At 41.3% G+C, this 12,473-nt stretch overlaps 1 protein-coding gene across 2 annotated transcripts in view; it reads right to left on the bottom strand.

Annotated features, from left to right (window-relative positions):
• The window catches only part of AKR1D1 (aldo-keto reductase family 1 member D1), a 40,807-nt gene extending 29,706 nt beyond the window's left edge, over positions 1-11,101 (bottom strand). Inside the window, exons 1-2 of one of the 2 annotated variants that reach the window (XM_001497074.7) lie at positions 11,001-11,101; positions 10,042-10,216 (exon numbers count right to left, since the gene is read on the bottom strand). In XM_001497074.7, the coding sequence (XP_001497124.1) occupies positions 10,042-10,134 (93 nt within the window). In that variant the 5' untranslated portion in view covers positions 10,135-10,216; positions 11,001-11,101. The other variant, XM_070265916.1, reaches the window with a different exon arrangement.
• Between the last annotated feature and the right edge of the window lie 1,372 nt (positions 11,102-12,473).

The raw sequence follows: 12,473 nt of genomic DNA, 5'->3' as shown, positions 1-12,473 counted from the left end.
ACAAGGGGTAGAGCCTCAAACAATGCATATTAAAGTATATGCTTGTATTTTCCAAGATTAACCCAAGAAAAGAGGCTCAGGGGCTAGCACTTAAGAGAGAAAGTGAGAAAGACGGGGGCTAAGGTAGGAGTGACGTACTGACCATCTGAAGTAACGTATGTGTGATGCTTCATTTAATAAAGATTATGGCATAGAAGCAGGTTATAGTAGTGAAAGCCTTCAATTATTCAGTTATTGAAGAGTCTTTTATGAAAGCTGAATATTTCCTACATTCTTTACTTGCTAAAAATAGTCTCCTTTCGAAGGCGGAAGCAGCAACAAGGGGCATTGCTATTTTGGACTTAATTCTATTCACTGTGGAGGAACTAGTTGGAAAGGTGGACATGAGAAAAATACTTCTTTGTAATTCTTAAATGTAGCATAAGAGAATTCCATAGAAATTCTGACAGATTCTTTAGGAAAATTTATTTTAGAGAAAAAAAAATCAGAAAAATCAGATAAAATACCGTATTTGGAGATTCAAATAAGTGATAGGATAGGAGAATCTAAAATGCAAGAATTTGACTCTGTAATTAAGGAGAATTTCAGTGAAATAAAAATTCTGTTTCCTGAAATGGCCAATAGCATCCTTCCTCTACTTAAGAAAGGGGAGCGTCCTAAAAGGATGAGGCGCCACCCTCCAGGATGTAACATACACCCTAGGTCAACATCCATCATGTGGTTTTGTGTCCCCAATAAGTAGAACATATGAGTCTGAAAACCTAGTAGGAGTGATTCAGCTTAGCATCACTCCCTTTACCTACTTAGAAAATATGTGCTTCTCATTCCTGAACTTTAGACTCTATTATCTAAAGGTTGCCAGGGGAAACCAGCCTCCTTGTTTCAAGAGTTTATCAGTCAAGGAAAGCAGTTGCCATACTGGCAGGAGTAAGTGACCCTTATCATGGGAGCAGGTAGGGCTCCTCCATTGTTACGCAAGGGGACAGGGAAGGAAATGTTTGGCACCTAGTTGATCCAGTGATACACCCCGTCCCAGTTTTGATAGTTAGTGGCCAAGTGCAGCAGCCATGAGCTGAGAGGGTAAGTTGACCAAGGACTCAGACAACTCAAGGATGAGCATCTGGGTCAGAATATCAAGTAAGCCATCTGATAGACCAGCAGAGATGTTGGCTAAGGGTGTGGGCAATCTAGAATGGGTAGTCTTGGAGACAGATCGTAAATATAAGTTGCAACGTAAAGACAGCTTTAGTGACAGGAGCTATATTCATCCTGCTAACCTCTTCTTTTAATTTTTTCTAGGAAAGAGACCAAACAGAATTCTGGAAGAGCTGTTCTCAAGGGTGAACTTAGCATACAAAGCCAGTAGGTGCAGTTGGCACTAGGGGCAGACTGTAGCGGATGTCATGGTGTACCCCACAGGACAGAGGGACTCATTTCCTCAGCTGCCAGGAGTATTGGCTGCTGACTGCTCACATCTGAGTCCGTCTACGGCTGATATAAAAGTATATTTCCTTGCAAGATATTTCAACAAAACTCTGTAGCACCCCTTCCCCTTCAGAGCTGCTTGTGGGATTGCCGAGCAAGTCCATCACAGTTCAACTCTCCCCTCTGCACAGACCTGCTTTTCTCGCTCCCTTACAGGTAAGCCTCTAGCATGCAAATCTCCTTGTCAGAGGTTGTTCTTCAGTGTATCCAAACTAAGACACTTGGGTAAAGACGGATTTCTTAAACAAGCCACAGAAAGTACTAATGACAAATTAAAAGAGTGATAAATGTGACTACATTAAAATTGAGAAACTCTATTTATCAAAAGACACCAGGACAAGAGTAAAATGACAAATGAGAAGAGATATTTTCACATAGATTTAACTGACAAAAGGCTCATATCCAAATATTTAACAAATTCACCATATCAACAAAAAAAGGAAATCCAATAAATAAAAATGCATAGATGGCACAGCCACTTTACAAAAGATATCCAAGGGCTAATAAAAATATGAAAAATTGACCAATTTCTTTCAGAGTAAAGGAAATGCAAATTAAAACCACAATGAGAGATGACTTCACACTTACCAGAGTTGCATAAATTAAAAAGGCACCAAGTGTTGGTGAGAATGTGGAGCAAGGGGTACTCTCATACCTTGTTGGAGGGAGTGTAAAGTATATGACTACTCTGGAAATTATGTAGATTGACATCATCTACCAAAATTGAAGATACTCATACTCAATGGCATAGCAGTTCCATTCCTAGGTAGATACCTAGAGAAACTCATGCACGTGTGCAAGGAGACATATGCGAGACTCTTTGTAGCAATATTGTCTGTAAGGCTCCAAACTGGAAGCGATACAAACGCCCACCAGTAAAATGAGTAATGGTAAATCCTCATAATTAAATATTATACAGCAATAAAAATGGTTGACATGTTACTAACATAGGTGAATCTTATTTTTTATTTTTTTTGAGGAAGATTAGCCCCGAGCTAACATCTGCTGCCAATCCTCCTCTTTTTGCTGAGGAAGACTGGCCCTGAGCTAACATCCATGCCCATCTTTCTCTACTTTTTTATATGTGGGACGCCTACCACAGCATGGCTTGCCAAGCGGTGCCATGTCCGCACCCGGGATCCGAACTGGCGAACCCCAGGCCACTGAAGCGGAACGTGTGCATTTAACTGCTGTACCACTGGGCCAGCCCCATAGGTGAATCTTACAACATAGTATTTAGAAAAAGAAGCAAGACAAAAAAATAGTGGGTTCAGTATGTTTCCATTGATAGAAAGTCCAAAAACTGTCAAAATTAAATTATATTGTTAGAAAGGCATGTTAAAGTTGTGCAACCCTTAGAAAAAGGCAAGAAAATAATCACCATAAAACTTGGGAGAGCAATTACCTCTTGAGGGTGGGTTTCTGAGTGTGGTATGTTCTGATTTTGGAGCTGGGCAGTGGTTACACAAATGCTGGCTTTAAAAGTATGTGTCCCTCTCTAAGGACATCGTACTTCAAGATTTTGGATGTTAGAAAAAGAAAAGGAGGAGGATGAAAAATAAGGGGTAAGCGACTCAACTAAATTTCGAAACCTTAGATCCAAGGAATGTAGTAAGCTGGGCCTGAAACATCCTTTTCGGCCTTCAGCTACCATTTGTTCTTCTTTGCCTGATCCACTCGGTTGCCAAGCTTTGTAGACTTCATGCTAATGATTTGTAACCGTCAGCCAAGTTACTTCCTTCCTAGGCTCCAACCAAATTATTTTCCTCAAAGCCCCCAACCAAGTTCAAGTCCTCATTATTTTTTTGCCTGATTGATTTCAGAAGCCTTCTCACTTGAAGTCCATGCGTTCCATCTCTTCTCATTTGAATTCATTTTAACTTTGGCAGGTTAACATTTTTGAAGGATGAACCTATGTTTTTCTCCCTGGTGTGTTTTTTTTACCCTCTGCCCTCACCACCAAACCACTTTTGCTGCTGGATGTGCAGCCTTCATTGCTTCTAGAGAGGAACGGCATAACAAAATGCAGATTGATTTCTCAAAGCCGAGATCCGTGCAGCAGGAATGCAAGTGTGAAGGGGTCACAGGTACTGGAAAGAACTCAAAATATGCACTCTACTAAAAGTAAAAATGACCAATTGAATTGTTCTTTGTTCTTTGGCCCTCAAAATGTTAGCCCATATAACGTCATACAAAAATCTAAATGAGTTGCTATTATTTAAAAATTAATAATTACTTTACAAAATTTTCTGAAAAATGGTTGAAGACCCGGCCACACTGGACCCTAGTTGATGCAAGACAATTGGCATAGTGGAGAAGTCACCACCCTCTTTTAGAATGGTGGGTAGGGTGTCTAGTCCTCTGCTTACTGTGTATTGACGATAGCCTCCTGAGCGTTAGTTGCATGAGTTTTCTTCTTGATCGTAGCAGAGAAGAAAATAAAACATTTCTTGCACTCTTGTCTGTTGTCAAAATGGGAAAGCAGAACAAAACTGAGAAATAGTCTTTGCTACTCAGGACCACTTATCCATGCTTCCTGCAGAGTCCCTAGTCCCTTTAGGAAGAGACCGTGAAAGCACCCTCATCCCTGACAAAGATTCTTTCATTGACCAAACTCTAAGCAGGCTCCCTTGAACGCTTTTCAGCATGGGCTTCCATGTTGGTCTCTGCATTGTCCAATTTCGGCAAGAATCCTGCTAAGTCAGTTCAGCAATAACCCCTCACCCTCCATATCTGACCACTGTTGATATCTAATCAGGTTCCAGGTTCCTCATCATCTGCCATCCCCCAGGTGATGTCTGATCATATAGATTGTCTTCAGCAAGAATCCTGTGAGGTCGGTTTAGCCAGAATCCCCTCTTACCCCTGATGTTTCCTCCTAGTAATTCTCCATCCACTGACCCCTACCCTGCTCCATGGCTGTAAATTCCTTCTTGCCCTTGCTGTTCAGAGTTGAGCCCAATCTTTCCCCTAGCAGAATTCCATCACAGTGGTCCCTATACCCATCACAACAGCTCCTCCCTCGCACACAGTCTTCCTTACTGTGCTTTAACAAGTGTCTTTGAATAATTATTTTTCTTCAACGCCCCATCCTCAGCTTAAAAACAGATCTATGGCCCAGTGGTAAAGTTCACATGCTCTGCTTTGGTGGCTCACGTTCGCTGGTTCGGATCCTGGTGGGGCACCTAGCACCACTCAACAGGCCATGCTGAGGCGGCACCCCACGTAGAGGAACTAGAAGGACATACAACTAGAATATACAACTATGTACTAGGGGGCTTTGTGGAGGGAAAAAAGCAAAAGAGGGAGATTGGCAACAGATGTTAACTCAGGGCCAATCTTCCTCACCAAAAAAAGCATACCTTTAAAAAAAAAAAGATCTAAAAATCCTTGGTGTAAAAGCAAGGCTTTGCCCTCTCCAGGTGAACGAGGTTCCCTGGGTTGAAAAGAGGAGGGGAATTAGATGGGCACTGGGGAGAAAGGAAGGGCTATTTAAAGGATGGCATACTCCTGAGAAGGGGTCCTGAGCCTGGCACCCTCCACCTCCTCCAGCTCAGGTGCAGAATGGACTTGATGTTTCAGGATCCTCCTTGCTACTCATCAGGGTTTGGACATCGCCTCTCCTTTGCCCAAAGTGCAAAGCCTTTGACTCACTCTCCAGATTGTGAAAACTGCCTGCAGCGAGAGAAATCTCAACCAAGGCCACCCAGGAAGGAATACAGGCTCATTTACAACCCCAATCTACCTTCCTAGGCCACTCTTTCCCCAGAGATTAATCTTTCTTGACCTACCTCACAACTAGAGTTGTTCATTGATACTTTCATTTTGAACAAGGATTGTCTCTCTTAAAGCACTTCAGCTTTTGCTTATATTTTAAGTTATATGCGTATTTATTTTTTCTGCTTTCAGTCATTCCACTTACAGATTTTAAATCCCTGTTTCTAGCACATTGTTTCCATACCTGCGTTACCTAGAAAAATGTCTCGCATATGGTAGGCTCTCAATAAATATTCATTGAATTGAATTATTGCCAATTACCCAAAATACTGACCATTGGTTTCAGATTTGTGTCATCTGCTCATTCAGCAGTATTCTTGAGTTTGACCTAAAGTTTTTGATAAATATTGGCTTTTAACTCTATGGACTGATACTCAGAGAAACTGAATTAATTTCTATCAAAGCAGAAAAAGGGAACAAATTTCAAGGAACTATCAGACTTACCTAGCTGGAGCTATAGGGAGGGTGGCAGAAAGAAGGGAGGTCTGTTGGGAGGCTGTTACAGACCATTTCATCCCTGTGTGAAAGCATTCTGGGACACTGTCAGAGGGAAACATCACATGGAGAACTGGTACATTTTAGTTTTCATTAGTGATCATCAAGTGAAGTAATGCACAGAGTGCTTGGTGCTACTAAATGTTGGTTCCATCTGAAATTCCCTGAATCTGCAGGCATGAAACCCCTTTACAAGAAAGTGAGCATATTAAGAAAAAAATTTTTTTTGTAAGTTAGGAGATCCTGGGCTGGTCAGCCTCACGCAGCTCCATGGTAACGTTCTTCCAAGCTGCTTTCCCACAGTTCCTGTCTCCTCATGTTCTGGTGGAATGTCCACAGGGCAGAAGTTGGAGGAGACAGTACTAGTCTTCCTTATTTTAGCTTCCATCTCTGCTCCCGCTCCATCCCCTCCTGAAGACAGCCTGAGTCTTCCCCTGGTGCCTGGAAGCTCTCTAACTTCTATAGCAAAACAAAACTGAACAGGATCCCAGGGCAAATATTGGCTGACTTGACCATATCCCTGAAAAATGAACGAATTGCAGTTAAAGAGTAATCTCAGCCCAGCACCTGCCTTCTCTCTCTTGTTGTGGAATGAAAGGTTTTGAAAAGAATCTCAGGCGTGTCAAGTGGAGAAGACTAAGTTTTGGCATCAGACTGCACCTCTAGTTCTGACTGACTCTGAAGTTAAATCTAACTTGGTGATTTTATTTCACGGTGACTGGCTGAGCACTGACAGTTCTAGCCTTTGCCTCCTCAGCCCTGGGCAGGTGATAAAGGAGTTGTCAGTTGTGTGGTTTGCAACAGAAAGCCATGAGTCTGCTCTATCCAAGACACTCCATTCTCTCCACTCCCCATCTTCCCACTTAACCCCAACTCCTCCAGATACCCCAAATCTTCCACTTGCATGCTGTGTATTTTTCTTCACATAAGAGTTTCTGATTTTGTGAGACATACTATTGACTCTATATAGTACTTTAACACTGGTAATATTTCTTATCACAATGTGGTTGGTGCATGCATGATCTTCATTTCCAATAGTATTCCTCGTATGTCATATTCTCTAATTGGTGTATGTCTTATCTTCTGAAGTGAGTTACAATTCCTTTTGGGAAATGTCACATGACTGCTTTGGAATGTCTCCAACCCATAGCATTTAATATTACTAGACACATAGGTATTCAATAATACTTATTGGTAGACATAGCACTTTGAGCCCCACTGAGTTTCAGGAGATATATATATATTAAGGGAATATATATATATATATCTCCTAGATACTTTCATATACAGAAACACACATAGAAAGTTGTAGTTAGAAATATGCAGTTTCATAAGATATATTCATAACAGGCAGTATAGTATAGGGATTAGAGCATAGGATTTGGGCCAAAACTACTCTGGTTCAAATCCCAGCTCTGTTCCTTAGCATTACAAGTTTGGGGCAATTTATTTTACTTCTTTATGCCTGTTTTCTTATCTGTAAAATGGGGTTAAATGGTATCTCTTTCATAATTTTGTGAGCATTAAATTAGAAAATGCATGCAGTGTGAAGTACTTAAAAGAGTTCCTGGCAGATGGTTAAGTATTCAGAAAAATTTTATCTATTACTGTTGTATCCATTTACATCTCCATTCCCTCTGATGCTCACATACATGTATATTCCCTTTCACAAATTCATTCATTAATTTGGCAAGCATTAGCTGAACACCCATTACACCTAGACACTATATGGGGAATACAGAGCTGAATAATGGATTTCACAGTCTCGTGGGGAAGATTGCAGAGAAACAGTGATTACAGTATAGTGCGATAAGTGCTACAATAGAGTTGAGCACAAGGGGCTATGTGAATATGCTGGAGTGGCAAGTTGTGGTGGCTGGGAATGGGTTTCTAAAGAGAGGTGTCCTTGAGTTGAGTCGTGAAGGTTTAGTAGAAGTTATCCAAGTGAAGAAAGCAGCAGAAAGGGTGGTCCAGGTCGAAGGCAGTGCATTCAAAGGCATGGAGGTGGGAGAGTTGTTTACGGAACTTAGGTAGTTGTACTTTACACATAGGGAGAGGTGGAAGAGTGGTGGCAGATGCTGTTGGACAGACAGGTCTCCACTGAACCATAAAGGACCAGTGCGCAAGGTAAGATGTGTAGATTCTACCTTATAAGTGATAGGGAGCCACTGAAGTAATTAAACAGAGGAGTGACACGATCAGATTTGGGTCTGAGGAAGATCCTGATAGCCCCAGTTTGGATGATTATTTGGAAGGGGACAAAACTGGAAGAATAGCTCAAAGATAAATTAAGAGCCTAAACTCAGGCAGTGACAGTGGAGATGAAGAGGAGAGTATGAACTGGGGAAATGTTTCTGAGATAAATTCAACAGAGATTTAACAATCAATTGGATGTAATGTGGAGAAGGGAAGAAATAAGAAGAGGGCAGAATGAAGGAATATACTCAGATTTCTGGCTTGGGTGGCTGGGAGTGGTAGTGTGATTTGCTAGGAGGAGAAGTATTTTGGGGGGGAGGGGAGATGGTGAGGGTAGTTTTGTCATGTTGAGTTAGAGGTGCCTGTGGAAGATGGAGTACATACTGGATTGTACGACAGAATTAGCCAAAGAGCTTGTTAAATGCAGGTTCTTAGGCTCTGTCCCTAGAGATTCAGATTCAGTTGACCAAAGGTGAGGCCTAAAAAGCTGTACTTTTAAAAAATCTGGTGGTTCTTATGTAGCCAGTCCACAGGTGTACGGCAGATATAACAAACAGAATAGGAAATACAATTCAGGAGTCCCTGCATATATGTAGTTGAAGCCAAGATTCCGAATGAGGTCACACAGAGACAATGGGCAAAGTAAGAAGAGGAAGGGGCCAATGACCGACTCTTGTCGTTGTTCCAACAGTGATTTCCCTTTGCATTAGCAAAAACAGGGGAACTTGGCAGTTGAAGTGGAATGCGGGATCGTGATGCAAGTGTTAACTACTCTTGGTGTCTGCCGTTTATTTTTCTTCCTCTGTCTTCCGTTCTCCATGCTGCCCCAGAGTTATCTTTCAAAAACACTGAACTTCAGATAATTTCTCCTGTTCTATAGAATGGAGTTCCAACTCCTTGGCATGGTATTCAAGGTCCTTTATAATCCACTCTCAGCTTGAGTTTCCAGATCCAGCTGCTATTGCCTCCATCGCTAATTCCATGTCCCAGCCACTGTGGGATTGGCCTTTCCTGGACATGCCATACATCCTTGCACCTGTATACTTCCCCTCTGCCTCAAATGTCCTGCCTCAGCTCTGCTTCTTTGCCTGACCAACTCATACTTAGCGTTACAGAGTTCATTTATGCATGAGCACTCAAATTTCCGTAGCATTCTCCACATACCACTGTTTATTCTGGTAATCAGCATTAAATGTTGAATTGCAATGAGGAAAGCAGAAAGACATTTTTCTTATAAGTAGAAACTTTACTATATTTTAACGAAAACCCACTTCAATCTTCATGGTCGAATTTAACTATTCCCTTCCTGTGTTTTCAGAGAGATACGGTGTACAATTCTAGAAGAGCATTTACTCTTCTCTTCGTTGTTCTACAATTAGTTTTAGAGAGTCTGCCTCTTCTATAAGATTTTTAATTCCTAGGCAGCAGAGATACTGTTTTCTTCATATTTGAAGTTTCTATAGCTTAATGCTTCATACATGGTGGGTTTTCACTAAATGTTTGTTGGACTGAACTAAAAATTCTTAAATATAGGGGCTGGCCTGGTTAAGTGTGCACGTTCTACTTCGGTGGCCCAGGGTTCGCCAGTTCAGATCCCGGGTGCGGACATGGCACCGATGGCACACTATACTGTGGTAAGTTGTTCCCCATATAAAGTAGAGGAAGACAGGCACGATGTTAGCTCAGGGCCAGTTTTCCTCAGCAAAAAGTGGAGGATTGGCAGCAGTTAGCTCAAGGCTAATTTTCCTCAAAAAAAAAAAAATCTTAAATATAAACAAAAAAAAATCACAAGTCATAACTCAGAAATATTGTGTGTCTCAGTTCAATCTAATAATCAGCACTCAGCTGAATTTCAATAAATGAGGCAGAAAGGTCCCATTCTCTAATCTAAGATAATTTTTTATCATAAACTGATTTAGTTTAACCTTTAGTCCAAAACCCATTTAGCCAAACAGTAGTCCTTGGAGGTTGCTCTCATTGTTACAAAAGGGGTAAATTGGTGACATCCATTCAAAATAAATTACAGATTATGCTTTATGAAAGTTTCTTAAAAACAAACTAAAACAGAAGAAAAAGAGATAAGCTTACTGATTTAGGTTCTGAGTAGGTACCAAGTCCGATGATAGGAATGCTGTTTCCATCACTTAGAGGTATGCGGTGATTTTCAGCGCTGAGGTACATCTTGGAGAGAGTCTGGGGTTTCAGATTTCTAGAAGTAATTCTGAGCACCACAGGAAGTCTTTCTGAACAGGAGTCCCAGGGCCTATTTAATCAAAGAGAGGAGGGCCGGAGGGAGGAGCGGTGGGAGGGAAAAGAGGTTAACAGATGTGTTTCTCAATCTGTATGTTTTTCCAGGTTGTTCTGGAAATCCCATCTGAGATTGTCTTTTGAACTTCACTGGGGCACGTAAATTACATAGCTCACTGAGAGCCTATGCTCTCTTCTCCGCAAAGAGAAGACTGAAAAAACAAAGGAGAGAAATCTAGCTGGCTTCTATGGGTTAGGATGCTTTTGTTGGCAAGTAACAGGACTATCTCAAATTCTCTTAAACTATAAAGGAAACTTACTGGTTCGTATTCCTGAAAACATCAACATTAGGGCTAGCTTAACGTAAGACGAGAGGCTTCCCTGCAGACTCTGATGCAGCACGATTGGGAAGAGTCCTGGGATTTTTATCGCCTGATTAAGTTTGGGAGACACTGGACTGGAGAACCAAATGATATGCCCAGGAACCAGTTTCTCACGCTCCAGTTCATCTCTCAGCTTTCCACCTCCTCGCTCTCTTAGCAGACTCTCCCCTTCTCATTGAAAGATGGTAACCCGTCCTTGGAGTGACATGGTTCCAGGTTCAAACACAACCAAAAAGAGATCTGTTGACTCCAAAGCTCGCACAGTAATTCAGAAGTGCAGTCTTTTTGGCCTCAATTGCCTTTCTTGGTTCACGGATCCATCACTAAATCAATTATGGTGGTCAAAGGAAATAAAAGACTGATTGCTTTAAGATAATTAGAAGCTATTTCTAAGTTTGGAGTTGGGGTTAATCTCACCTGGGAAGATTCCGGAGATTGTTAAGAAAAAGGAAAGAAGTAGCAGTTAGGGAAATAATTAATAAATGTTTATTGAAGTCTTCCTGTAAAGGATTGTACTGTGTATAAAATGAGAACTTTGGACCTGGTGACATCAAAGGTGACTGTGTCAACTATGATGAAAGCATCCTCAAGTTTGTCTATAATTAACTTGCCCTCTCTCCAGAACACTCGTTCTTGCTTACATATGCACGATCAGCCAGTGGACACAATAATTTCAACTAAGTTGGGGCAGTGTGGAACATGGGCAATAGTGATCTTCAACGTCATTTGTAAATCAATCCAGCACACACTTACTGTGCATCTTTGTGTGCTGAGATGTTGGCTAATATATTTCTTTATTTTTATTATTATTGATTTTTTTTGTATTTAGCTCTATGAATTTTAGCACATGTACAGATCACAACTGGGATACTGAGACTTTCTATAACCCAGAGAACTCCTTCATGCTATTTCTTTATAATCACACTCTCCCCCACTCCCAGCCACTGGAAATCACTACCTGTTCTCCATTGCTATAGTTTTATCTTTTGAGAATATCGTATGAGTTGAATCATACAGTATGTAACTTTTTGAGATTGGCTTCTTTCACTCCGAATAATGCCTTTGAGATTCATCCAGGTTGTTGCTTGTATCAATAGCTTATTCGTTTTTATTGCTGAGTAGTATTCCAGTATATATAGGTACCACAGTTTGTTTCTCTATTTGAAGGACATTTGGTTTGTTTCCAGTTTTTGGTGAATGTGAATAGAACTGCTGTAAACATTTGTGTACAGTTTTTTTTAGTTTCCTTTTCTCTCGGCTAACTACCCAGGAGGGGGATTGCCAGGTCCTGTGGTAGCTGTGTTTAACTTTGTAGGAAGCTGCCAAACTGCTTTTCAGAATGGTTGTGTAGGGGAGGAAGACATTTCCTCTTCCCAAATGTGGGTTCATCTGGCCGGAGAACAAATTAAATTCACATGAGACAGAATAGCAAGAGAAAATTAAACAAAGCTTTATGAGGAACCATGGCCCGGGGACTTTCTTCCCGAAGGAAGAAAGGGCACCAAAGAAGTGGGGTGCACAGAGTGGTTATATACCCCCAAACAGGATATTTCACATATGATTGAAATGTCCCTCCCACAATAGTCACAAGATTGCCCTGTAGGCACAGCGCTTGATGGACACAGCAGGTAGTGGGTCTGCTATCTCAGTGGGCAAAGCAGGAGGCAAGTCTATTGTCTTGAGCTGGGTGGTCACAGGTGAGCACAGCAATCAGTTCCTAGCCTAAGGAAAGATGCTTAATCCTTAAGGAAATGCCAGCGTTGGGAGGGGGAGGGAAGTCAGTTACAGGAGGTTACCAGACAAGCACAATAAAATGCAGATTTAAGTCCTTGCCTTTGGTATTGATTAAGAGTTTCTAGAGAGAAGGTCATCTCCTTTCTTCTTCCTGGT

This window comes from Equus caballus, chromosome 4 (genome assembly GCF_041296265.1).
Source record: "Equus caballus isolate H_3958 breed thoroughbred chromosome 4, TB-T2T, whole genome shotgun sequence".
NCBI lineage: Eukaryota > Metazoa > Chordata > Mammalia > Perissodactyla > Equidae > Equus > Equus caballus.
The sequence above is the reverse complement of the archived record's forward strand: the minus strand, read 5'-3'. Positions and strand labels throughout refer to the sequence as shown.